The sequence below is a fragment of the Carettochelys insculpta genome, chromosome 17 (genome assembly GCF_033958435.1).
Source record: "Carettochelys insculpta isolate YL-2023 chromosome 17, ASM3395843v1, whole genome shotgun sequence".
Classification (NCBI taxonomy): domain Eukaryota; kingdom Metazoa; phylum Chordata; order Testudines; family Carettochelyidae; genus Carettochelys; species Carettochelys insculpta.
Window position 1 is genome coordinate 24,989,885 of NC_134153.1, and position 25,951 is coordinate 25,015,835.

General features: G+C 47.3%; 1 protein-coding gene and 1 pseudogene across 1 annotated transcript in view; both read right to left on the minus strand.

Moving 5' to 3' along the window:
• The window catches only part of GGT7 (gamma-glutamyltransferase 7), a 54,291-nt gene that overhangs the window by 20,612 nt on the left and 7,728 nt on the right, over positions 1 to 25,951 (minus strand). The window contains exons 2-8 of the mRNA XM_075011495.1: positions 22,342 to 22,568; positions 19,735 to 19,886; positions 11,772 to 11,889; positions 10,518 to 10,585; positions 9,427 to 9,500; positions 6,264 to 6,457; positions 789 to 876 (exon numbers count right to left, since the gene is read on the minus strand). Coding sequence (XP_074867596.1) covers positions 789 to 876; positions 6,264 to 6,457; positions 9,427 to 9,500; positions 10,518 to 10,585; positions 11,772 to 11,889; positions 19,735 to 19,886; positions 22,342 to 22,568 — 921 coding nt within the window. The remainder of the gene's footprint in view (positions 1 to 788; positions 877 to 6,263; positions 6,458 to 9,426; positions 9,501 to 10,517; positions 10,586 to 11,771; positions 11,890 to 19,734; positions 19,887 to 22,341; positions 22,569 to 25,951) is intronic.
• LOC142022214 (serine protease HTRA2, mitochondrial-like) lies at positions 6,810 to 7,795 on the minus strand (annotated as a pseudogene).

Genomic DNA, 25,951 nt, shown 5'->3' on the forward strand with positions numbered 1-25,951 from the left:
TTCCCCTCTGCAGACCACTTTTAATGGCCATTTACAAGCTGTAAAAAACTCATGGGCTGTGACATGGCAAAGCTTTCATCAGGCTATGGCCTCAAACCATGGTCAAATTATGGCTTTCTGCGATGACACTACATCAAAAGGTTTTCACAAGTCCCAAAGCTATCTGAGGGTCTTGCTAATATCCCACAAGCAAAGACCAGAATCTACAACCTTGTTCTGTCAAGAAAAACAGGAACCTGTTTCAAATGCTGGAAGCATCCTTAACTTACTGAAATGTGCACCAGGGCCAACAGTTTCTGTGGCCCTGAAGCAAGATGTGTGTGTGGGGGGCAGCTTCACCTCCCCAAAACTGGTGGGGGGGCTTAGACAGAAGGGGTGGAGCCGGGGTAGCCACCCTTCAGTGCTGTCCAGACCATGGCACTGCCTTCTCCCCTGTCCTCAGAGTCATGAAGAGCAATGGGCCCCTTTGAATTGCTGGGCCCCAGGGCAACTGCCTCTTCACTCCCCACTGCCACCCTTCCCCTGTGGCAGGCCTGGAAATGCACCACAGGCTCTACTTTGCAGCAGTAAGGTAACTGGGACAGTCTCAATGTGCTGTGCAGATCTGTGGCCTGCCAACATAGCCTGTACTTTGGCGGGGTTACAGCTCAGTGGGCTTTGCTTCCTCACACATTTCTCCCTTGGCCTCAGGGGACAGTTCAGATGTACAGTTGCTAACTGACAGTCTCTCATGCCATGGGACGGAGCAGCCTGCGCACCAGAGAGGCAGAGCTGTCAAGACACTTTACCTTGAAACACTGTGTAGACTGGATCATCCACTCGGGCGTTGTAGTTACTGAAGTCTTCTTCTAACAGGACTCCTCCATAGTGATGAATCTGAACAAAAGGGCAGGGCCGAGCAAGTCAGTCAATGAATTATTCCAGTCAGCGAGACACCCCACTGAATAACACTGTCCTCCAACTGTGGTTAAAGAGCAATTCCCTTCTAATTATGATTTTTGGCATTGAGCCTAAGGGAGTTAGGAGCCCATTGGGTTTCAATGGAATCTGAGTCCCTAACTACCTTCGGTTTCCTCTGGAAATCCCATCTTTTATGACTAAAAACCTCTGTGGCTCCCCCACCCCATACCCAAAGCCCAACTGTCAACACATTGTGCAGTTCTGTAGCTCATCTCCTCTAGCATGCCCGGCTGTTGGACACTATGACACAGTTCTGCATCTCCCTCTCTGACAAGATGGGGCAACAGACGCTGCTACCGCCCTCCAGATTTCAGTGGGGGGCCCCAGGGATGAATCTGGCCCACTGCCTTTAATCTTCCTCCTCACATTTTCTGGAGCAGGCACTTTGCTTGACCTTTCTCCAAGAGACCTCTTCCCCAAGGCTCCTTGCAGCGCAGGAGTTCCTTCTCCTCTCATCTTTGGGACTTTCCCTGTTTATTGTTCCCAGTCTCCCTTCCTCTGTGGCAATTCCCATGAAAGGTGGAGACACGGATCGTTTTATTTTTAACTCCTCCTCCTGACTGCTTGCCGTACATATCACTTGGCCTAAGCAACCCCATGAAGCAGTGAAGCCTGTGTCTCAGCCCTGGAGCCCTCTAGAGACCTCTGCAGTACAGTTATTACTTGGCCCTCCTCTAGTGCTTCTCATCTCAGGATCTCAAAGTGCCTGACCAATATTAATGAACGCACTGTAGGTCAGTCACCTGTGTTGTGGGCTCCTCCCCTTCCCCCAGCCCGCTACCCAGCTCGCTTTGCTGGTAGGTTTGGAGTTTCAAAGATGCCATCACTGTCAACTCAGCTGAGAGGCAGGAGCGTTGTGATGTATGAATGACAACATTGAAGGTTATCAGAGAGGAAGACAAGTTAGTCTGTATCTCTGAAAACAACAAGAAGTCCTGTGGCACCTTACAGACTAACAGATATTTTGGAACATAAGCTTTCGTGGACAAAGACCTGCATCTGACAAGGTGGGTTCTTTGCCCACGAAAGCTTATGCTCCAAAATATCTGTTCATCTACAAGATGCCACAGGACTTCTTGCTGTTTTTAAACACTGAAGGATGTTCATTTTTGTCCTTTTGAGCCATTTTATATCATGTAAGAATGTGCCCGTAAAAAAATATGATTGTCCCAAATTTTTTTCCTATACAGTCCATAAAAACCATCTTCAGCAACTGGCAACCCTGCCCAGGCCCATGGCTGCTCCAGCTAGTGCTTTGGCTGTCCACCAAAAAAATCAGACTAAGCAAACTACAGAAGCTCTGCAGTTCCTGGATCTGGCTTTTCATAATGAAGCACTTCATGTATCAAGAGGATACCGCCACAGGCTAAACCATTAAACCATGAAGCACAGGAGCAGAATTGTTACTGCATTCACATGTTCAACTGGAGCAGAAATAGCTTGAAGGGCATATGCACATCAGGGTTTGTACTCACACCCAGTAAAGCGGGTGTAAGCATCATCTCATCTGCCTAAGGTGTGCAAATTGCCATCTGCGCTTCCCCTTTGAAAATGTGGTCAATGGTTTTAATCCCCACTCTCTGCACAAAGCATTAGCTACATCCAAAAAGACACCTGCGTTACTTCAGTAGTGCCACTGAAATCACTTGGCCACTGACTGGCACCAAGTATCTAGCCCAACGGAGATATACCAGCATAAAACCTTAGTACAGCAGCTGCTGAACAGGCAAAAAGGTGTGTGAATGACATGAAAAGGGAACAGACATCTGATAAACAAACAGAAGCCAAATCAAATTCCCAGGCAACACTTCCCACCTGGACCTTTTTTCACTAGGAGAAAAAAGGGATCCAGTGTCCTGCAGACTTACCCCACAGCACATCTGAAATGTCGTTTGCTCATACAAAACAATAAACCTCTTAAAACTTATCTGGGAGTTCAGCACTTGGCTCTTCTCTGCAGAATAGGCTGAAACTGGGAGCTAAACCCCAAGGCCGGGCATATTTTGTTGTGCTCCCAATTCTTTGCGAGAGAGAGAGAGAGAGACTGTGTGTCTGTCTGTCTATGCATCTGTCCATCGGTCCATCCCTGCTTCTTGGAGCTAGGGAGAAAGGCTCCAGACCTGGTTGAAAGTTTTGTGTCGTGACTCTACAAACAGCAGCTTTCCACGGTCAGGCAATGGCATCTTGCAAGCACTCGCAAAAGGAACATAACTATGGGAAAGGATTAACTTTCAGGTCCTATGGCAGAGATCACCACTCTCCAGCGAAATGGGGAAGTCCGACTTAACAGTCTGCTCTCTTCGTTAGTGCTTATTTGAACCCAGATGACAAAGATAACAAAAATAGCAGAGAGAAGACAGGTATCTACACTGGAGTAGAGCATTGATATCCAATTTTAAAACAAGGTAGGTAAGATCAAACATCTTAATGACTGAAAGTGAAGAGTGAAATATACCAAAACCAATCTTTGCTGGGTTAAAGAGTTTTCCCTACATTGTGAAACAATGGTCATTTTGCAATTCAGCACCAGTTTGGAGTTCTTTGTAAAGAAATGTCATATGTGAATCACCAGAATTATTCCCTTTCAGGAAAAGGAAGAGGAAGAAAAAGTCCTAAGAAAAGCCTGAAAGCTAAATAAAGGAAGGTAGGAATGGGAGCAGTGATAGGGCAGAAAGGAGGGAGAGGAGGGAAAGCGGGGGGAGATAAATTGGAGAGATGGCACAGGTGAGGCTCTCAGGATTTCTGCAACGTCCATGACGGACTCAGAGCCAAGTGGTGAGCAACTTAATTGACTGTTCTGATAATTCCAGAAATGGAGACCACACATCCATACATCTATCTTGCTTATTTCTGCCACAAACTGTCACTGGTGCCACTGCTGCCAGACTCCCCAAGTTCGAGTCCCAGTCCTTGGCAGCTGGGGACACTTAGGACTTCAGCCAGGGTAGAGTTAGACATTCGGCTCTAATCAGAGCCCTACCCAGCCCACATTTCCTCCCTGAGGATTTTGGAGTCCCAGAGGTACTGATTAGGACTAGCATGGTGCAGCTCATCTGCATTCTCCTGGGGTGGAGAGGGAAAAAAAAATCTCTATTTACCTCTGTCCAGAAAGACAGATCACAGCCCCGTCCCATAATGCATGGCGTGAGTTACCACTGCAGTGCTGCAATCTTAAACACGAAGTCACTTAGAAACTGGAACTTTTCATCTTTGTTCCTTTTCTTCAGAGGGGACTACAGAGAACTTTCTGACCATGGTAGCCTCATCACAGCAAGTGGAACACAGCTCAGAGCAATTCAAAATGGAGACTGAATAGCTGAATGAATCACTGAGGACAGGTTCTAAGACTACTCATGACTACTTCCATATGTATCAGTATGATGAATAATACACGCTGCTTCCACGGTGCCATTTGTTGACAATCCCAAAGCCTTTTAAAGGCATCAGTTCAGCACTGCAACATCCCTGAGATTTGGCAAGTACGAGCTCCCTTTTACAGATGGAGAAACTGAGGCACAGACCCTCTGGTCTGATTTCCAGAGGTGCTAAGCATTTCTACACCTCACTGACCTTAGCTGAGGATGCAGGTGTCCTCTGTATGTCAGGCCCTATGTATACAAAGCATCAAAATTAGAGGCCACTTTTAAAAGTTGGTGCCTGAGTGACTTACAAAGGGTCACACTATGAGGCAATGGCAAAGCCCAGGAGAAAACCCAGACTTCATGACTCCTAGTTCAGCTTTCTTACCAAAGGTGATGCTCCTTCCATTATAAATCAAGCCTGTACTTACAGAACTGCAGGAAGCTTCTGTCTTTATTAGTTACTAATATATCAGAACTAAAGTGGAGCAGCTGAGTAATGAATTGTGAGTGTCGGGAAAGACCTGGGTAAAACTGCGACCACTGTAAACAGTAACTGACACAAAACTACCAGTGCTCGCCTGCGAAAACCAGTCTATATTAACTATGGTTGCGACTTTGATTTAGCTGCTTTGAAAGGGTTCAGGGAATGGGGTCTTTATTGACAAGGATATTGGCAGCAAACTTTCCTCTCAAAGTCCCCCGTTCAGATACATCCAAGACTGGTGCTGACTGAAAATCATCATCTGATAGCTTTGTGGTGTACACATTATTAGGAGCCTAAGGACGATGATGCTTTTTGGTGGCCAAATGGACAACTGTTCTCCAAGGCCTTCTAGCATCTTTCCTAAGATCTACATTCACTCAAAAACCTGAACTATTGAATCCTTACTGTCTACTCCAGGGGTCAGCTCTTTAAGGACTCCTTTGTGGCTCCAGATGCTACAATTGCAATGTTTAAAAAAAAAAAAAGAAAAAAACTTCCTGATTATTTTTGCTAAATGGTGAACGTCTAAAAGCCCAAAAATGAAAAACTCATATCTAAATATGAAACAATATGTGGTCTTGTAACATTGGATAGCTCCCCCTTTAACATGTGCAGTGCATTGTGGGATATAATACCATATCTGTGTTTTGATCATGTTGCTAATAACGTCTTAATTTTGAAAAGGAAGTGGCATTCCTGCTGTGAAGGGCAACACGCATTTTAAGAAAGAAAAATTAAACGTGAAGTAAAATTGGCATAATTAAAATAGGTTTAAGAGTGAAAGTCAGGAAGACAGCGGTACAATCACACATGTAAAATGTCAGGAAATAAAATATGTAAAAGTTTCTGAACATCCTGCAGTAAACTTGTATTGCATTACAAATCACTGTGTGTGTAAAGTTCTTAAAATAGGGGTTACAAGAAGTCTGGTTTGGTGTAATTTATTAAGGACCATCTCCTATTCACATGCACTGCAGCTCTTGAATTACTGAGTTTTTTACCAAATTCAAAAAAAAGGGCTCATTGCTATTTTGGTTGCTGACCCCTAGTCCTATCAAATGTAAAAAGGGTTAAACAAATGGGTGAGCTACAGAAATGGCTGTAAATAACCTATCTAGTTTAAGAGAATTTGATCCTTTCTGTGTTTTCTTGAAGGCTTTTCAACAGAGGAAAGAACAGATTTCACTTTCATAGGGGAAATTAGTTTTCATTAGTCGCTTGTACGGGTCTAAGTCAGGATTAACTCCACTGACTTCAATAGAGTTACACATATGTGGGAGAAAGAGTGAGTGCAAATTTTTTTTATTTTCCATCACTCATGTAAAAATGCCCGCTGCTCACCCTCAGCACATGTCCACTTTGAAAACAAGGAACAGCTAGGTGGCACTATTACCTGTGCTAGGTTGCACTATGCATATGCGATAATCCATGTGCAGGTACGTACAGGCAGAGCTCACCTCAGAAATGATCTCTTGGGTCACGTTTCCACCATAGAAGGCGGAGACTCCCTCTGAGCCAACCAGATCCAAAATGGTGGCTAGATCGAGTCGCCTCATAAACATTCCAGGCAACAAAGGCTGGCCATCTGGAAGGAAAGTCTCTCTGAATTTGTCAGAGTAGTTCAGCTCCTTGAGTTCAGTGATAGCTCTGGCTGTAGGGCAAGAGATGTAACAGTATTATTACAGGAAGAGACCACCTAGGACTTACAGCTCACCCCCAGAGACCAGCTGAAGAAGATGGCTGCCATTGGTGCCTCAGCAGCTTGTATAGCTCTGCTCGCTGGCTTGTGAGCATGTGCGTGCATGTTGAATGTAAGAGGGATTCCCAACCAATGCTCTCTTGACAAGTGACAGATCACAGATCAGTGACAAGTGATCCTCATGGATCATGAAGGCAACAGAATCACCATGTGACTGGTCAACAACAGGAGATGGGTTGTCTTGTGGCTATAGCAGATTCAGATTCGGGGTCAGGACTGCACTGCAGGATCTGTCACAAACTAACTAGCTGTCCTTGGGAAAGACACACGGGACTGTGTTTTTGTGCTTGCTTGTGTGCACACAGAGAGGGTTTGATTCACAGACATAAACCTCAGGGCTGTCATTCGCCAGCACCATGTTATAGCTGCACTGCACCAGCACAGCCAGGCCATTCTGCATCCACACAGCCTTATAGATATCCACCACACACCGCACCACCTGCCCACTGATCTCCTGTACGACAACCCCAGCCTTCCAGTCTGCCCAATGGGCTGAAGAGCCAATGATCACCTTGTAGATCAGGACCCCATACGTGACATCAGAGAGGCTGGGATCTCACAGCTTCAACTCGGCCAGGATATGGAGGGTCAGTGTTAGCATCATCACCCTGACATAGCCGCACCTCATCCCCACACTGCCGAACCCGGAGCCCTTGTGCTGCTTCCCCTTCTGTAGCCAGGTCTGCGACCATCCTGAGGGAAGGGCAAAGGAGACACCTTCCCTGTGTTCACCCCAATCATCTCACTGCCCAGACTGGCAAGGGGCCTCCCTGAGCTCCTGAGATCTATGATGGCTTTGGTCTGGAAGTACTTGGTGTGGGAATTGGCCAAGCCCAGCTGCTCACTGCCTTGCTGGGCATTGCTGGCAAAGCCAGAGGTGAGGGTGTTCTGCGGCACATAAGGGCTGTCCATAGCCACCACGCACTCACGTTGGTGCACCTCTGAGAAGCAACCCTGGGGCGGCATGGGCAGAGGTTGCTTCTGGCTGATTTTGATGGTGACAGTATCTGCCACCTGGTCGACCTCAGGGACCGAGACACCATAAACACCAGCATAAGCGTGCAAGTCTCTTGCCTCACCTTGGAACAGCAGGTCCACATGCACATGGCTGACATTAGGAGGTCTAATTTGCTCCCTGCTCCCCCAGCTTGGCCAGTTGCATTCTCTGGCAGTGGTGGACAACCTGCGGCCCATCAGAACTTCTGATTGCCCCACACGTCTCTCACGCATTGAGGCAATGGAGTCCCACATTTCCTACTCCTCCCGCTCCCTCCCTGCACTTTCCGAGCACCAGGAATCACCTGATTCACACTCCATCCCCACTTCTCCCTCTCCCTCCCAGAGATGGAACACTGTCAATCAGCTGTCAAAAGTGTATAGACCTCTATTGTACCCCCCTCAGTCATCTCTTCTCCAAGCTGAAAAGTCCCACTCTTTCCTCTTTTCAGACTGAAGCTGTTCCATACCCTAACCATGCTTCATCCCAGCAGGTTGGCTTTCTTGGGTATGTCTGCACAGCAGCTAAGAACCTGCGGCTGCCCTGTGCTTACTGATTCACACACTGGGGCTTGGGCTGCAGGACTGTATAACCAGCAACCACAGGCGAAACCACAATACTAATTCTGGAACTTTTCCTTGCAACAAATCCCACTGCCAATTTTGTCCACATATTTATTCTGGAGATACCATCACTGGACCTAACCATGTTAATTACAAGACCAGGGGCTCATTCTCCTGTACCTCAATCAATGTTATATATGCCATCATTTGCCAGCAAAGCTCCTCTACAATGTACATTGGACAAACTGGGAAAGCACTTTGCCAAAGAATGAGTGGACACAGAGCAGACATCAGGAATCTCAGTAAACATAAGCCTGTCACTGAGCATTTCAATGGAGTGGGCCATTCTGTTAACAACCTGAGAATCCGTGTTCTACAATAAAAAGACTTTAAAAGCACATTACATTGGGAGATTTGTGAACTGGGGTTCATACTCAAATTCGACATATTAACACTCGATATGAACAGAGACAATAATTATCTCACACATTACAAGGACTGCTTCCCCTTCTTTGATGTTCATAATCATCTCAGGCAAAACACTTACCATCCCTCATCCTTTACCCCTCTCCTTCAGTTCCATGTATTTGATTTGTCAGTTTTTATAGCCATTCTTGGACCTCTGCTTTGAGTCTGGGCTGGAAATGCTACAGATCTGAAGAAGTGGGCCAGTCCCACAAAAGCTCATCACCTAATAAATTATTTTGTTAGTCTTTAAAGCGCTACACGACTGCTGTTTTGTTTAAATGCAGCGCAGACAGACACTTTTAGACCCAGTCTGACAATCTGCAGCCTCCCCACCAAAGGGGCCCTGCTCCAGTGAATGTGCTAGGGCAAAGTGGACCAGGACTCCAGCTTCTGTTCAAGAAAATCTAATATTAGCATATGCTGAAAAGTTCTGGGAAAGATGCGCTTGAACATGAGGATGAGAGGTGTCCCAGTAACAAGACAGCTTAGATCAGACAGATATATTGATTTGCCCAGCACCCACCTGAACTACCAGTGGGAGAACTCCAGGACTCCAATAATGCAGGAGCTGACTCCCATGTTTCCAATGTGCTGTTTCTAATGTGAGATGAGCCCAAACCAAAGAAGCCACCTAGGAAAGATCTGCTGTGGATCTTTCATACTCTGTTGTTCAAATCTAGATTGATTTTTATCCCTGACACAGTGCATTTCCCTGTCTGATGAGCATTCTATTCCAAACACATAAATGCAGTCCCCTTTTTCCTTAACATGCAGGAGAAAATATTCCCTGGAACACAACACCTGGGACCCCTTAGTTACGTTAAGGTGCTCACCCAAGTCATGCGTAACATTGAATCCATCCTGGGCAACATTTGCAACAAGGCCCAGAAGTTCTGACCACGGGAGTCTGGCAAAAAAGAAAACACAAAAAGAAATCTGCATTTGAAAAAAAGTATAGTGAAAGCAGAGCTGTCTTCAGGGGGCTAGCACTGGGGCAAGGACAGGGGTACAGTGGGTATGTTTCTTTGTTGCAGCCAGAGAACAGAACTGGCACACTGCTCTCCTTTCTGTAACCGTGCAAAATCACTTAACTCTTCACCTCCATGCTCCAGCCATAGAAAGGAGGTAATGATACTGACTGCTGCACAGTGGTGGGTGCAAGGTTCACGCTGTAGAGCGGATCCAAACCTAAAAAACTTCCCAGGAACATTTGAGAAAGAAGTGAGAAAAAATTAATTTGAAAATTTTTGCAGAATTTTTGACAAAATGAAAACCAAGGGGAAAAAAAGCAAGTTTTGACATTGTTTTTCATTTTAACTCACTTCCTCTCCTTTTCCCCTTGTAAAGGGCAGAGAGAAGGATCCCAAACTTTTCATTTCTTTGCTGAAAACCCAGAAAGTATCAACCAAACTGAAATACTTTGTTTTGGCCAAACTATTTTGTTTCCCTCAAGCAAAGAAAATAAAAATATACTCAATCTGTTCTATTAGCTCAGCTTCCGTCTAAGTTTGTGGTGTAGTTCTCAAATGGCTTGAGTGCCCTTAACTCCCACTGAATTTAGTGAGAGTTGGAATGCTCAGGTCATCTGAAAACTGGGCCACAGCCATGGGACCCATGCAAATCTGTGATAATGGCACATGCAAATAAGCCCTGTGACTGCACAGGTGCAAGTCTGAAAACCAGAACCAGTGAATCACTAGCCTCTCCGAGAATATCGGGAGAGTCTTGTGTCATGGCGAACTGGGCAGTTTACAGGGCCCTGCCACCAGCAAGGCCATAGAGCTAAGGAAGGCACACGAGAGCTGAATCTGCCACTAATTGGAGCATTACAGCCTGGGCAGCTGACAAGTTGGATCAAGTGGGTGTTTTAACCTTTCAGGAGAGTGCACTCTGCACAGAGCTAATGCACGTGAAATACTCTTACCTTCCATGCGACTCATGTGCTTTGTGCATTCCGTGTATCATGCCTGGCACCCCCACCAGGAGACCCGGCTGCACAAAAGGAAGCACAGAAAGAAAGAATCAGATCTCTCTCCATTTGCTGTGAAGGAAAGGCTGCAGCTCATCACGCAGGAGGGAGCTAGGATGTTTTCCATACAAAGTGAAAGGCGTCAAAGACGCCAGAAATTTAGACACAGTTTTGGTGATGAAACAGTTTAGGTGTAAAAGCTTTGGGAAGAAAGTGAGGAAAATTCATTCCCAGTGTAACCCCGTTGAAGTCAAGGGGATGAACTCAGCCTGTCACACACAGGTTGGTTATCAATCAGTTTATCATCTTGACTATCTCTAAGGGTATACTTATGTGACAAAAAACCAGCGTCGAGAGTCTCACAGTCGGGGTCCAGAACCTCTGCCTCGCAGTGCTTGCGTTTAGGGCTAAAAATGGCCATGTAGGCACTCAAGCTGGCACTCAGGCTCTGAAACCCAACCCCTCCCAGGATTCAAAGCCCAAGCCCATATGTCTACATGGCCACTTTTAGCTCCACAGTGTGGTCCCAAGTCTGCAGACATAGGATCTGAAATTTGTATCGCTGGGGTTTGCCGTGTAGCCGCTCTCTAAGGCACCGGTCACGCTCTGAGTTAGACAGCTCTTACTTTATCCCTCTAATCCCCAAGCACAGCTTTGTTTTCCCAGTCAGACTCACTGGCCCAAGGGGTTCCTAGGTTGCACATGAAGCATTTCCCCTCTAGCACACTAGTGCCTATCGGGATTGGCCCAGTAAGGGACTGATGGCTGTCACCATGTAAGTGTTGCGCCTCTTGTGCAAAAGAAGTCAGTGAGTCTCTGTTCAGCTCCTAGTGGACAAAAGCCTGGAGTTCCTTGTAGCCAGCTACAGAAAACTGTGGCCAGAACTGACAAACCCTCCTGTCCTACTGGCGGGCTCGGGAGGGCAGGCCCTGGAGACTAATTTCCCCTCTCAGCCCCGGAGCAAATTGCTCTGGAGTGGGACTGAGGACTGCAGTGGAGCTGGGCATACTTGACCAGCACCTGCTCTGTCAGTTTAGTTTTCAGGACTGATATGACATCACCTTTCGCCAGGGTTAAGTTCCCCTTGGAGTACCAGGCACCCCGCCACTTACCACACCTACATTACTGATGGGAATCTGGAAAGAGAAGCTGCTGAAACATTGACTAGCAAGCCCCCCAAAAAGACAACATTCAAGCTCTCTTGCCCACCTTCATCTCCCAGGCCTTCGGAAGGCTCTCCTCCTGGATCCCCAAGGGGGCTGTCTCTCGGAAGTCAATCACTTGACTCTTGTTCTTCCGGATGTCGTGGACCAGCATCACTCCCCCTCTGCAAAGAAAAAGAGTGCCCTGGGCATGCGCAGCACCTTCCTATCCCCCCGATTCCTTGACCATGTACTGCTGCAGCCCTGAGCCAAGGGCAGAGGAGGAAGATTGACCAGCAACTCACACCCTCCACTGCAGGGAGCTGGGGGAGCAAAGGAGCTGGGGTTCGGTACCCCTGTGCTTGTGCAAATGGAGTTCTCTCGCTTAACATTTCGGTTCCTTGCACACTGGGTCCTACCTGCTGGCTTCAGCGGCACACACGAGCACTCACTCCTGGCAGACAGGCAGAGCCAGTACAGCCAGGGGAGAGTGACCTGTTCAGCCTGGTGCAGCATCACCTACTCGGCCAGCTGATGCCAAGGACAGAATCTTTATGGTAGGGAGGGGCAACCGAGGGCAGTGAGTGGCAGCATGAGTGGTCCTCCTCCCTCAGAGTGACTGTTGGAACCAAGTCAGTCTCCTGGGGTAGGGTAGCATTGCTAACTGCTCGTAAGTACCTAGCGTTTGCAAGGTGTGCCAACTCAACCACAGCGGTGCTTTGACTGAGGCAGAGGGAGTGCATGGCTCTCTCTGCATGCAGTCAGAGCGCACCACACTTCATGTGCCCCCGCTGCGTGTGTCACTTCTGTAATACCGGTAGGAAAAACGATGAGGACGGAAACCAGAAGAATCTGGCAACCCTGCACATGGGCAATGGCAAACAAAATGTCTCACAGGCCACACCTAGAAGCCCAATGGGTCACATTCTACTCTTGGTCCAGAGGTTGCTCACCACTGTGTTTTGGTGTAAGAGGTGGAAGGAGCTGTCTGTGTTTCAGATCCTCTCATCTCAGATGTGTAAACCGAGTAGATTTGATCCACAGGTGAACACAAGTCAATACTTGGAGAGGGGGATTTGAAATCTAAAGCAAGATGCACAATTTGCAAATGGTCTTATTGTCATAGCAGGCAGACTGTTATGGACAGTCTCTGTGGACATGGGGAAGTCAGTGGATGTGATATACCTCGACTTCAGCAAAGCTTTTGATATGGTCTCCCGCAACATTCTTGCCCATAAGTTAAGGAAATATGGTTGGATCCTTGGACTATAAAATGGATAGAAAGCTGGCTTGACAGTCAGGCCCAACGGGTAGTGGTCAATGGCTCAATATCTGGGTGGCGGTCAGTCTCAATCAGAGTGCTGCAAGGCTCGGTTCTGGGGCCAGTGTTATTCAACATCTTTATTAATGACCTGGATGAGGGACTGGATTGCACCATCAGCAAGTTTGCCGATGATACAAAACTAGGGGGAGAGGTAGATACGTTGGAGGGTAGAGAGAGAATCCAGAGTGACCTGGATAAATTGGAGGACTGGGCCAAAAGAAATCTGATGCGGTTCAACAAGGAGAAGTGTAGAGTCCTGCACCTGGGGCGGAAGAATCTCAGGCACTGTTACAGGCTGGAGACCAACTGGCTCAGTAGCAGTACGATGGAAAGAGAGCTAGGGGTTACGGTGGATGAAAGGCTGGATATGAGTAAACAGCGTGCCCTTGTAGCCAAGAAGGCTAATGGCATGCTAGGGTGCATTAGGAGGAGCATTTCAAGCAGATCTAGGGAAGTAGTTATTCCCCTCTAGTCAGCACTGGTGAGGCCACATCTGGAATACTGTGTCCAGTTTTGGGTCCCCCAGTATAAAAAGGATGTGGATTTGCTGGAGCAGGTTAAGCGGAAGGCAACAAAAATGATTAAGGGGCTGGAGCACAAGACCTATGAGGAGAGGCTGAGAGATTTGGGCTTGTTTAGTTTACAGAAGAGAAGACTGAGGGGTGATTTAATAGCAGCCTTCAGCTTCCTGAAGGGGAGCTCTAAAGAGGAGGGTGAGAAACTGTTCTCAGTGGTGTCAGATGGCAGAACAAGGAGTAATGGTCAGAAGTTGAAGAGGGAGAGGCGTAGGTCAGATATTTGGAAAAACTACTTCACCAGGAGGGTGGTGAAGCATTGGAATGCGTTGCCTAGAGAGGTGGTGGATTCTCCATCCCTCAAGGTTATTAAGTCCTGGATGGACAAGGTCCTGGCTGGGATGACTTAGTGGGGGTTGATCCTGCTTGAAGCAGGGGCTGGACTAGATGACCTCCTGAGGTCCCTTCCAGCCCTAGGATTCTGTGATTCTCTCTGTGATATCAAACGTCAGTAGAGCCCTGTGCAGGAACAAATTGGTATCCACATCTGCATCTGCAAAAATGATCCATGGATATCCGCATCCACATCTGTGCACGCAGATACCCACACACAGTGCCTTTTCCGTTAAAGAAAAGAAAAAGAAGTGCTGGTCCTTAGCCAGTTCCCCGCCCACTTTCCCCAGCCAATCCCATGGCTGGGGCTGCCAAGGTGCTGCTACTCAGTACCAGCATGTATCTTCACAGAAAGAAAAACCACTGTCCTCACATATCAAGTGGATTTCCTGGATGCTAAATACAAAATTTGTGTTAACTTCCACACCTGTATCCACAAAAACGAGCCAAGGGTATCCGCATCCGTAACCGTGCATATGGATAGCCATGGACATAAAGATGACAGCTGAGGATTTGCAGGGCTTTAAAGATCAGCTCAGGCATGGGGAAAAATGAAACCCAGGTCCAAAAGGAGCTCCACTGGGATGAAACTGAGAACTTCCATTGTTTTTTTTTCAATAAACAAACAAGCCAAAGAGAGAGAGTGTTCCACCCAGCCCAGAACAGAACAGTTAATTGCTCTGTGCCTATCTCACCACTTCTAGTTTTAACCAGCAATTCCATTCTGGACCTGACAAAAGTTTCCTTGCAACTAATATGTTCCTGTGAAAAATTTTGCTTTCTTCAACAAAACAGTTTAGTTCCATTTTATACAGATTCATCCTCCTCACATGGGATCTTTTAAAATAGAAGTGAGAGCACTTTGGCGCAGTCTTTAGCACTGTCTGCACATGCAAGTAAGTACCCCAGGGCAGCAGAAGGGTCAGACGGGCTTGTGCAACCTACACTGAAGGTGGTCCCATGTCACCCTCACTTCTATTTTCAGTGAGCAAGGCAGAATACGGTTACATGGGTACGTCCACACGAGCTGCCATTCTCACCCCAGCCAAAAGACAAAACATATCAGCGGAGCCCAGAGGCAGCCATTAGGAGCAGAAGATTAGAGCAGCTTCAGAATTGATGTCATTTTCATGATTAAATAACCTGTCCCAACCTTGCTCCCCAAAATCACTGCTGAGGAAAACAAATATGTGGTAGTATACTCGGGTGGACAGACCTTTATCGGTATTATCTTTGGGGAAGAATACACACAGCCCTAATTAAGCCCAGGGAAAGAGGAGCAGCAGCACAGACAATCTGGAGGACTGTAACTTGCACGAGAAAGACAGGCTGACTCTCACTTTCTCCATTCATGGGAGCAGGAATGAAAGTGGTAAGATGAAAATAGCTTTAAGCAGTTTCAAAGACACCACAACAGAAGCCCAACTTAAATGTGTACCTCAAATGAAGAAACACAGTAAGAGAACCAAAAAAGTGCCAGGTAAAAGAAGCAGTGAGAGCTAAAAAGACATTGTTTTAAAGATGGAAATTAAATCCCAGTTAAGATAATAGAAAATGTAAAAACATAATCAGGAAAGCCAAAAAGGAGTTTGAAGAACAGCTAGACAAAAATTCAAAGGTAACAGCAAAACATCTTTTAAGTACATCAGAAACAGGAAGCTACTAAACAAACAGTGGCACCACTGGATGAGCGAGATGCCAAGGGAGCACTCAAAGATAATAGGGCCATTGCCAAGAAACTAAATGAATTCTTTACTTCGCCCTTTGCGACTGAAGATGTTAGTGTGATTTGCAAACCTGATCCATTCTTTTTAGATGACAAATCTGAGAAACTGTCCCAGACTGAGGTGTCATTAATGGAGATTTTGGAACAAATTGATAAACTTAACTGTAATAAGTCACTAGGACCAGATGGCATTCACTCAAGAGTTCTGAAAGAACTCAAATGTGAAATGGCAGAACTGTTAACTTTGGTTTGTAACTTATCCTTTAAATAAGCTTCTGTACTGAATGACTGAAAGGTAGCTAATGTGATGCCAATATTTAAAAAGGGCTGTAGAGGAGATCCTGGCAATTACAGACCAGGAAGTCTAACATCATTACTGGGCACATTACTTGAAACTATAGTAAAGAATAAAATTGTCAGACACATAGAAGAACATAATTTGTTGGGGAAAAGTCAACATGGTTTCTGTAACAGAAAATCATGCCTTACTAATCTAGTAGAGTTCTTCGTGTGGGTCAATAAGCATGTGGACAAGGGGGATCCAATGTATATAGTGAACTTAGATTTCCAGAAAGCCTTTGACAAGGTCCCTCACCAAACTCTCTTGAGCAAGTTGTCATGGGATAAGAGGAAAGATCTTCTCATGGACCGATAACTGATTAAAAGACAGGAAACAAAAGAATAAATTGCAAGTTTTCAGAACAGAGAGTGGTAACTTGTGACGTCCACTAAGAGTCTGTACTGGGACCAATCCTATTCAACTGATTTATAAATGATATGGGGGATAGGGCTAAACAGTGAGGTGGCCAAATTTACTGCTGATAATAAAATACTCAAGATAGTTACAAACAAAGCAAACTGTGAAGTGTTTCAAAAAGATCTCACAAAACTAAGTGTTTGTGCAAGAAAATGTGAAATGAAATTTAATGTTGATAAATGTAAAGTACGGGAGGGTCTCGACATTTGCGAGTGCCACATTTGTGAATTTAATTATTCGCAAGTGGCCTCACTTCCCTGGGGCTCCGGGGCTGGGAACACCTGCGCTGCTGCTTCCTGAGGCTCCAAGCCCCGTCCCACCCCCATTCGTGAAAATCAACATTCACAAGCTTTCTGAACACAGAACCCTAGCGCATGTTGAGACCCTACTGTAATGCACATTAGAAAAAAATAATCCCAATTACGCATACAAAGTGATGGGGACTAATTTAGCTATAACCACTCAAGAGAGAGAGATCCTGGAGTCACTGAGTGGATGCTATCCACAATGTGCAGAGGCAGTTAAAAAAAACTAACTATATTAGAAATCATAAAAAATGGGGATAGAGAATAAAACAGAAAATATCTTATTGCCTTTGTATAAATCCATGGTACACCCATAGCTTGAATATTGTATCCAGATGATTCACCTCATCTCAAAAAAGATATATTGGCATTGGAAAAGGTTCAGAAAATGGCAACAAAACTTACTGGAGTTTTGGAACGGGTGCCATTTGAAGAGAGATTAAAAAGACTGCGACTTTTCATCATAGAAAAGATGAGACTAAGGGGGGAATATGATACAGATCTATGGAATTATGACTTTTGTAGAAAAAGTGAATTATGAGAGTTTATTTACTCTTTCCCATAATGTAAGAACTACAAGTCACTAAATTAAATTAATGGGCAGTAGGTTTAAAACCAACTAAAGGACATTTTCTTCGTGCAGTGCATGGCAGGCCTGTGGAACTCCCTGCCAAAGTGAAGGCCAGGACTTTAATCGGGTTCAAAAAAGGCACTACATTCTTGGAAGTTAGGTCCATCAATGTCTATGAGCCAGGATGGTGTCCCTAGCATCTGTTTGTCAGAGGCTGGAAATGGAGGACAGGAGAGGAATCACTTTGGTTATCACCTGTTCTGTTTACTCCCTCTGGGGCATCTGGTATGGGCCACTGTTGGTAGACAGGACACTGGGCTAGATGGACCTTGGGTCTGACAAAGTATGGCTGTTCTTATGTTCACCTTACCTGTCTCTGTATTTAAAGTTTATGCCAGGGACCGCCTCTGGCGTAAATTAGAGCAGCTCCAGGAATACTCTCATGCATCTGACGAAGTGGGTCTTTGCCCACGAAAGCTAATGCTCCAAAATATCTGTTAGTCTATAAGGTGCCACAGGACTTCTTGTTGTTCTCGAAGATACAGACTAACACGGCTACCTCTCTGCTCCAGGAATACTGTAACTGATGCTCTGCTTCCCATGGCCAAATAGGGACCTGGGAAGTACAGAACAGCCATAGTGCAGTGTAATTTAACCAGACCTGTGACATGCTCCCAGATCCACCTCAACACCAGGCACCAGGAGCACGACAGGGCTAATCTCTGCTCGGGGGATATCCTTAAGCAGAATGTTTCAGCCCGTTTTAAGGCTGGTCTGGGGCAGTAAGAGACCTCCCTGTAAATTAGAATCAGGTCTGATGCGTGAATGCTGGTTTAAAATTTACTTGTTCACTTGTTACTTGAATCCCCGGTTGGAACGTGGGAATTTTGTGCCTTGGAAGTCTTGGGTAAATTGCACATTTAATAAATCCATTCCCAGCTAGTCCATCCATTTGTGGTTTGTTTTTCTTTGTTTTTTTAATCCAAGGCAGAGATTGAGTAACAGGCTTTGGGATCGAACTACGGTTTCTACTTACAAAGTACTCTGAAATCTGAGTTGATGAGCTGTTATCAGGTGATGGCGGTTATGCAACATTCTCAGGGATGTCCTGATTTCCTGGTGAGTGGAAGGTTCACGTCTTGCTTGCATAACATCTTTCAAATCACCAAAGAGAGGCAGCAGGTCCAGGGAGTGGGTTAGACTCAGACGAGGGCCACAGGGAGTCCAAGATGGTGCGGCTGGCACTTTCCCTCACTTCACATGTTCCTCCAGTTTAGATTTCCTTACATTCACTTTGTCCCACCAGGAGCCGAGGGAGCCGCATACAGCCCATGATGCTGTGGCCACTGCTATTGCAACAGGTCCATGATTTGATTTACAAGTGTAACAAATCTTATCCTGTTCTCCAAAAAACAGCATATCAGATCCATTCCGCATACCTGTGGTGGGGGAATAGGGAGCATTCCACCACCTTTTAACCTTCCCTGGTCCTGGGGGACAGTTTCACCTCTTCACATGCTAGAGCAGGTGCAGGGCTGCTCTAATTTGTGCTTGCTGGAACTGCCTTTTAAGGACCTTTAACTGGTCCTGGATCACCAGAGTGCAACACACTCCAGCCACACCCCACTCCCAGCCACAGGCACCTGAGCAAAGCAAAGCAGCCAGAAGGGTAAGAGAAAGGATCTGACCCACCACGGTCACAATGATTTGATAGCCACCATTGCCTACCTACCAGCATGAGAGTTTAAACTAAGGGCTCACCCGCACCAATAAAGCCCCCAACCTGCATGTGGGAGGAGGGCACTGCCATGGCAAATCTCCCCATCAGGAGTTCCTATAAGCCACAGGCACGACTCAGGGGACACGTATCAGACTGGTTCCCAAGGACCCCCCCATACATTCACCCAGCTCTGCTGGCTGCTGCAGAGAGTGTGACACCATAGCAACCCCCTTTTGGGGGGCACTAGCCCTGAGCAGTCCTTGTACTCAGGACAGCAAGGACAGAGTGTGGCCAGCCTTGTTTGGAGGCACACAGAAGATAAGGACCCTTGCAGCCTCTCTCCTGCTTTCAGGGCTATGAAGGGCACATCAGGCTCCACCCCTAGAGTGCTGATGCTGCAGAATCATTGCTCCTATTTTGTTGCCCATCTCCAGCTGGCAGGTACACAGAGAAGCTTGAATGAGTAGAATGACAGTTTGCGATCCCAATTCCTTCTGTGCTGGAGCACAGGGCAGGCCTCGGGCTGCAGCACAAAGAGAAACTCCCTTTGGGTCCCCTGAAAAGCCCCGCCACACCTGCCTGACCAGATGCTTGGCCCAACACTGGCCCCACTGTCCAGACCCAGGTACCTCCTGTTTCTCTCCAGGCCCCCTTCAGCCACCAGTCACACTGAGTGAGCCCTCTAAGCAGAGGGGGCAGAGTGGCTGGTTTGCACCTACCCGCCAATGCCTGATGTGTGGGGGTTGACTATTCCCGCACACAGAGCTGCGGCGATGGCTGCGTCCACCGAGGATCCCTGCTTGTTGAGCACCTCGATGCCCAGCGCTGTGCAGCGGGAAGCGTCGGTCACCACGGCGCCCTGATGGAATATCTAGAAGCAAAGGACAAAGCTTCTTAACCAAGAGTCCAGAGCCGCAAGCAGGTTTCAGGGGGGCCACTAAGCAGGACCAGTATTGGACTCACTGGGGCCCAGTCCAGAAATCCTAAGCCCTGCCACACAGGTCTGAACCCCTAGAGTGCTGAGACCCACTGCCCAGGGTCTGAAACAGAATCCTAAGCAACTCAGCTTTGCATGAGCTCCTGTGGGGTGCGGCCCTGAGCAATCACTTTGCTTCCTAACCCTGAATTCCCACCCTGGCTTTTTAGGGCAGAAAACAGTTGATATGGCACAGCAGGGATGGGAGTTTTCATACCAGAGGGGGAAGGGAGGGGCTCAGAAAAAGAAGTTGAGAACCCCGGCATTAGGAGAAAGGCAGCCCCATCTGCTGGTGGACAGAGCATTACCCACACTCACTTTCAAGCCGGCAGCAGGGCCTGGTCTGGGCCACAACAAGCACAGGCCATGAAGATGGTTTGCATCTGGTGCAGTTCAAAGGGTGGGCTTTGACCTGTAAATGGCTGAGCAGTGAGATTCCTGACTAGGACTTTTCTCGGGCTGGAGCCGAAACTGTGCCCAGCCTGCATTCTCCTCAGATAAAAAGGCCTTCGGCCCCTGCTGCTGGTGAAGTGTCCCCTGGCGTACAGCCCCGCAACGTCCTAGGTGTATTACGTTATGCTATGATCACAGCTGGCACCTGGACAGGGCTGGGATCAGCCGACCTCTTTATTCTACTCAAATTTCTTCATCTTTTGTATGCTTCAACCTCCCCCAAAAGCTTGTAAGAAAACACTAAGGCAGACACCATAAGCAATCCCCAGGAGCACAGTCCTCATCCTACCCCCCCCACACAACACAGCCCTCACCCCCCCACACAGCTAAACACAACCCCCCCACAGCACAACCCTCACCCCCCCACACACCTAAACACAACCCCCACACAGCACAGCCCTCACCCCCCCACACACAGCACAGCCCTCACCCCCCCACACCATAGCCCTCACCCACACACACACCTAAACACAACCCCCACACAGCACAGCCCTCCCCCCCACACCTAAACACAACCCCCACAGCATAGCTCTCACTCCTAGCTGCACACACCTCAGAACACACCCACACAGCAGTGCCCCCCATCACCCTCCTGTACCAAAACAAAACTCCTTAGCAGGGCCCCCATCTCCCCCTACATACAGCTAAACACAGCCCTCATGGCATGTCCTGGCTAGCAGTCAACAGTGATCAGGAAACAGTTTGCTTTGACTCTGCTCAGCACCTGGCACTCTCAAAATACCTCATAGGCAGACAGACATGGCTGGACAGACTGTTTCCTAAGCAGATAACTGTTGCAAATGAGTTTTGAGCATCAGGCATCGTCCACATAACTGAATGAGAAAGGATGCTCCTTTCCCATCCCGAGACCTGCCCCAGCACACTGAACCAGGACCTCTCTTCTCATTGAACAACATGGGGAGCACAGCATGCTCCTCACCCACTGACACCGGATTGAAGCACATGCAGAGCCTTTTTTTGTGCTGGTACTTGCTGGTACTGAGTACTGGCACCTCGGCAGTCCTAGCCGTGGAATTGGCTGGGGAGGAGGGCAGGGAGCCAGCTGAGTACCAGCTCCTCTTTTGCTTTTGGGTTTTTTTTTTTTTAATGCAAAAAAGGCACTGAACACATGCATCCCGGTGACAACACATCACAGCACACTAGTCAGTGTTCTGTAGTCTATTTTGTCAAAGTCTTAGCAAGATGGGTCCACACAGCAGCACTGCCTCTGCTGGGAAACCCTTGCAGTGACGTGGGGAGAGACTGCTAGTGTATAAAATATAAGGCCTGGGCAGGAAACAGTAGGGGATTCCACTGTAGTTTAAACAATTACACTGCCCAGTTAAAAATTACACCCTTCAATGACAGGTGCGCCACACAACATACAGACCAGCCGCACTATCATTTCACCCTGGGATGGTCAGAAAAGTGACTATGTACCAATGATGCCTTCTGACTTATTAACAGAGCAGTTCTCTGCATTCTTGTCCTGCTTGAACCACAGAGCCAGCCGGGGGAGGATGAGCCGGACTCTCTTCTCTCCCATGCACCACCACGAAAACCTCACAGACAACTAGGGTTGCACGGTCTCTGGCCGCAGCCATGGTGCAAAAGCAAAGAGAACGCCGCTTGACCCTCAGACCCCGCTAGGAGCTTTCAGCACTGGCTCTTAGAAAAAGATTTTCCTGTGTAAACGGACGAGATTTTATGTGGAATCCTGGAGAAGGAATCAGTATGGAGATATCAGTTCTGCGGTCGCTCTTCAGCATTATCAGCATTTGCGCTGCAGTGTCTTAATTGCCAAGAGCAATGGAGGAAGTCGTAGTTCCCAGCAGACAATTCTTCCCATATCTTGATTATAGGCCATTAAAAAAAATAAAATAAAGCCTCTACTTACCTGTGGGTCCCCAAAGTAGATCTGCATGATCAGGGCCACGGTGACGCCCATAGCAAAAGTTAAGCAGGCAGTGATGATCACCGTCAGTCCATCCTGGCGGCAGCTGCAGTCCCCAGAAAATGGGTCTTTGCTGGTCTCCCGCAGTGGCGAGACATCCTGACTGCCCATCTCCGATGAAGAGGATGGCAGGCGCTGGAGGCGAGCTGATTTCAGGAAAGAATCTGGATCTTCAAAGGCAAGGAGGAAAGGGAATGAGTGTTAGGAAGGGAGGCTGCTTGGGTTCTTATGCCAATGCAGATGCTGAGCCAGCATTACACTTGTACCCAGGCCAACAAAGCTATTCTCTTTCCTATTTAGTTGTTGGTACATTTCCTGGCTCAGTCATGGCTCTGGATCTTTTTACTCCTGCCATCCTTAACACTTCTTAGCCTCAAGGGAACTTATCAGACAGGTAGCTTGTCTGAGTTTTCCTTGATGCAGCAGGTGGATGGACGGACCCAGGGCACCAATATTTCCAGCAGTCATGCCACCCTTACTTCCCTTTTGGGCTTGGTTGCAGTCCCATGCTATTCTGCTTGCTGACCAGTCTCAGGAACGCTGCAGGAGATGCAGTTAAGACCAAAAACTCATTGACATTACTTGGGAGCTGTGCTTAAGGTAAAGCAACTTAATCAAACATATCCACAGCAAAATAGTAGGCACCAGCATTAGAATGACTGTGATCAAAAGCCGGCAAAGTGCTAGTAGACGGAATAGGGAAACTCTTCTCCCTACCTGTCTAGGGTACATTAGTGGTTCACAGCAACTCAACAAAACCTAAAGGCATTTGGGAGGCAAGGAATCTGCTTCACTCTCCCACCACTTAAGACTTTCAAACAATGATGAGCAGAGATGCAAAATGTGGTGACTCAATGTAATTACAATCTCAGAAATGATCCATCTAACACATAAGGGTCCTGCATCCCAGTGCCAGGTATGAACTGGGAGGAAAAGACCAAAACAGAAAACAGTGCACGTCACTTCCAAGTGACTTTGAAAACCGTTCACCGTACCATTAAATGTTCTTCAAATCTCTATTTTTTTCTTCTTCCATTATTTTCACAGCTTTGATGACTCTGAGAAGAGCCTGAACCCAGGGCATTAGTTAGGAGTTAACAGTGATGTGGGCCTGACTCAACTGCTATTAAAATCCTACTTCAAATACTGTGCAGAGATTTATAGTCACACTGACCAGAGGTGTCCCATCACCAGCCTTCCCTGCTCAAATGCACTCCACTGGGCTGAGATGAGCTCGTGTGCGCTCTTAAAGGAAATTTTACACCATTCTGAGGTTGGCCACATTATTTGCCGCTTAATCATCATTGGCTGTGGGGGCTTTTTGTGTGTTTTGTTTTATTTTGACCATGCCCTTGCCAATGATTGGCTGAGATTGATTACATAGCCCTATTGCACCCAATTGGATTATCTATGGTTATCTAAGACTTTGTCCACACTGCCAAATGAGCGACAAAACTTCTGTCCTTTATAGGTGCTTAATCTCCCTCCACCCCAAAAAGGGTTTTGATGCAGCAAGTAGCAGCGTAAACAGCTTGTTGCCAGCAGGAGCACTCTCCTGTCAACAACGAGAATCCTGCTCGTGAGGGGTGGGAGTATTTTGTTGGTAAAAGTGCCGACAAACAGCGTTTACACTCCATGACTTCTGGAGACATGGCTCATCCAGGCTGGCCAAGAGTCTTTCATAACAAGGGACATCCCTTATTTTTCCATCTCTGTACAACAGAACAGGAGTTTTGAGTGCCACAAAAGAACAGCAAGAAATACACCAGGTGAAAGCAGGTGAGGAATGCTTATTAACTATTAATACTACTACTACTACTAATAAAATTGATGATGATTACACATAGGGTCCGAGTCTCCTTCCACTTACACCAGGTGTTCACCACTGAAACTCCCTTGATTCAAAGAGGATCGTTCCTGGTTTGCTCTGGTGTGAGAAGAGAGTCAAGCCCAGAGATGCCTTTGGAGAGTGACTGTGTAGCACTGCAGCAGGCACAAAAGGTCCTCGGCAGCATCCCAGCTTGGAGGATGCAGCTCAGCGAGAAACCAGCATGAGAGCTGCAAGAGGTGTTCTGCAGAAGGTAATTAGCATTTAGAGTGGAGACAGCACGTGGGAGGGGGACTGGGGACAGAAGGGAAGAGCTGTTCTCTCCCCCTGTGGTAAAAAGGCTGCATTTTAACTGGATTTGGCGATTCACAAGTAAAATGATTGAATGCACGCTCTGCAGGTCTCCTGCAGCCAGGTACCATCTGCAACTAGCAGACATTTTAATTAACCCAAGGAGCAGCAGGGCTCCATGCCTCTCCCTGGCAAAGACAGAGGGGCTGTACACAGCTGTCACCAGTCACCGCAAGAAGACGGGACTGGCCGAGAGGGGTTTCTGTTCCCTGCCCCTGAGGGCTCGGCCAGAAGCTCTGAGACACCCCTTGCCAGTCTGTACCAATAGCTTTTTCTTTCCTCTTGAGCCAAAAGCTGTTTCTGTGTAAGAAGGGGGCCAGACTGGGACAAGGGGAGCCCAGGTCAGCAATGCTGAAGCAGGGTGGGTGGGACAGCCTAAGTGGGGAGGGGAGGGGGTGACCTGGAAAAATCCCTCTGCCCTATTATTCCCCTCGGATGCTGTCTGCCTGGTACACTCTGTCAGGCTTGCCAGCCCACATTAGAAACTCTTTGAGGAAAGGCCTGTCTCTGCCTAAATGACTGTACAGCACCCAGCACAAGGTTTCATCCTAACTGAGGCCCTTGGGCACTGCAGTGATATAAGTGATTGATAAAGTATATGCAATAGTATGCCTCACCTCCATTCAGTAACTGACTCAATCAGCTAAGAGGGAGAATGACCACTGGCTCCCGAGTCTCTGCCCCATCTTCAGCCCCATTTGTCAGGGCAGCAGGAGCAGTCCCGGCCTGGGGTTGGGCCGTCCCTGCTCATCCTGTGCTAAGGATGCATTTCCCCATCCTCGCTACTGGGCGTGGCTCACTTACTAAGCTAAGCTGAACAGGTAGAGAGGAAGGCTCCAATCACCCTCTAAATATCTCTCCCAGCTGCCACCGGAGCACTGCTGCTGAAGGCAGGTCTGCTCTGAGTCTCCAGGCCTGGCCTCATTCCTGACATTGTAAAACCAATTGGCCACATTGAGACATGGTGTAAACATGGGGAAAGTCCACTGGAGTCAGGATGGGCCCCAGTTGTAATCTCAGACACCGCAATAAACCAGGTGTGCAATTGGAGTCAATAAAGACACATCTTACTCCGATCTCATTTACTCTGGAGTAACGCTACTGCCAAGGCAGAGCAACAGAGACCAAGCTTGTCCTATTATGTTTATTTACCAGCTTATTAAAACACCTTGACCCCCTACAGTGGACAGTGCCCAATCTGCAGCCTAGCAGAGAATTTCATAAAGACCCCACTGTCTTCTGCACAATACACCCATCCCTCGCTACACAAGCGCAATTGGTTCCCAACTTCCTGCTCGTAGGCAACAACTCATAAGGAGGACACTAAATTCCCATTAAAACACAGGTAAACGTCTCTGATTGGTTCCTAGTGCT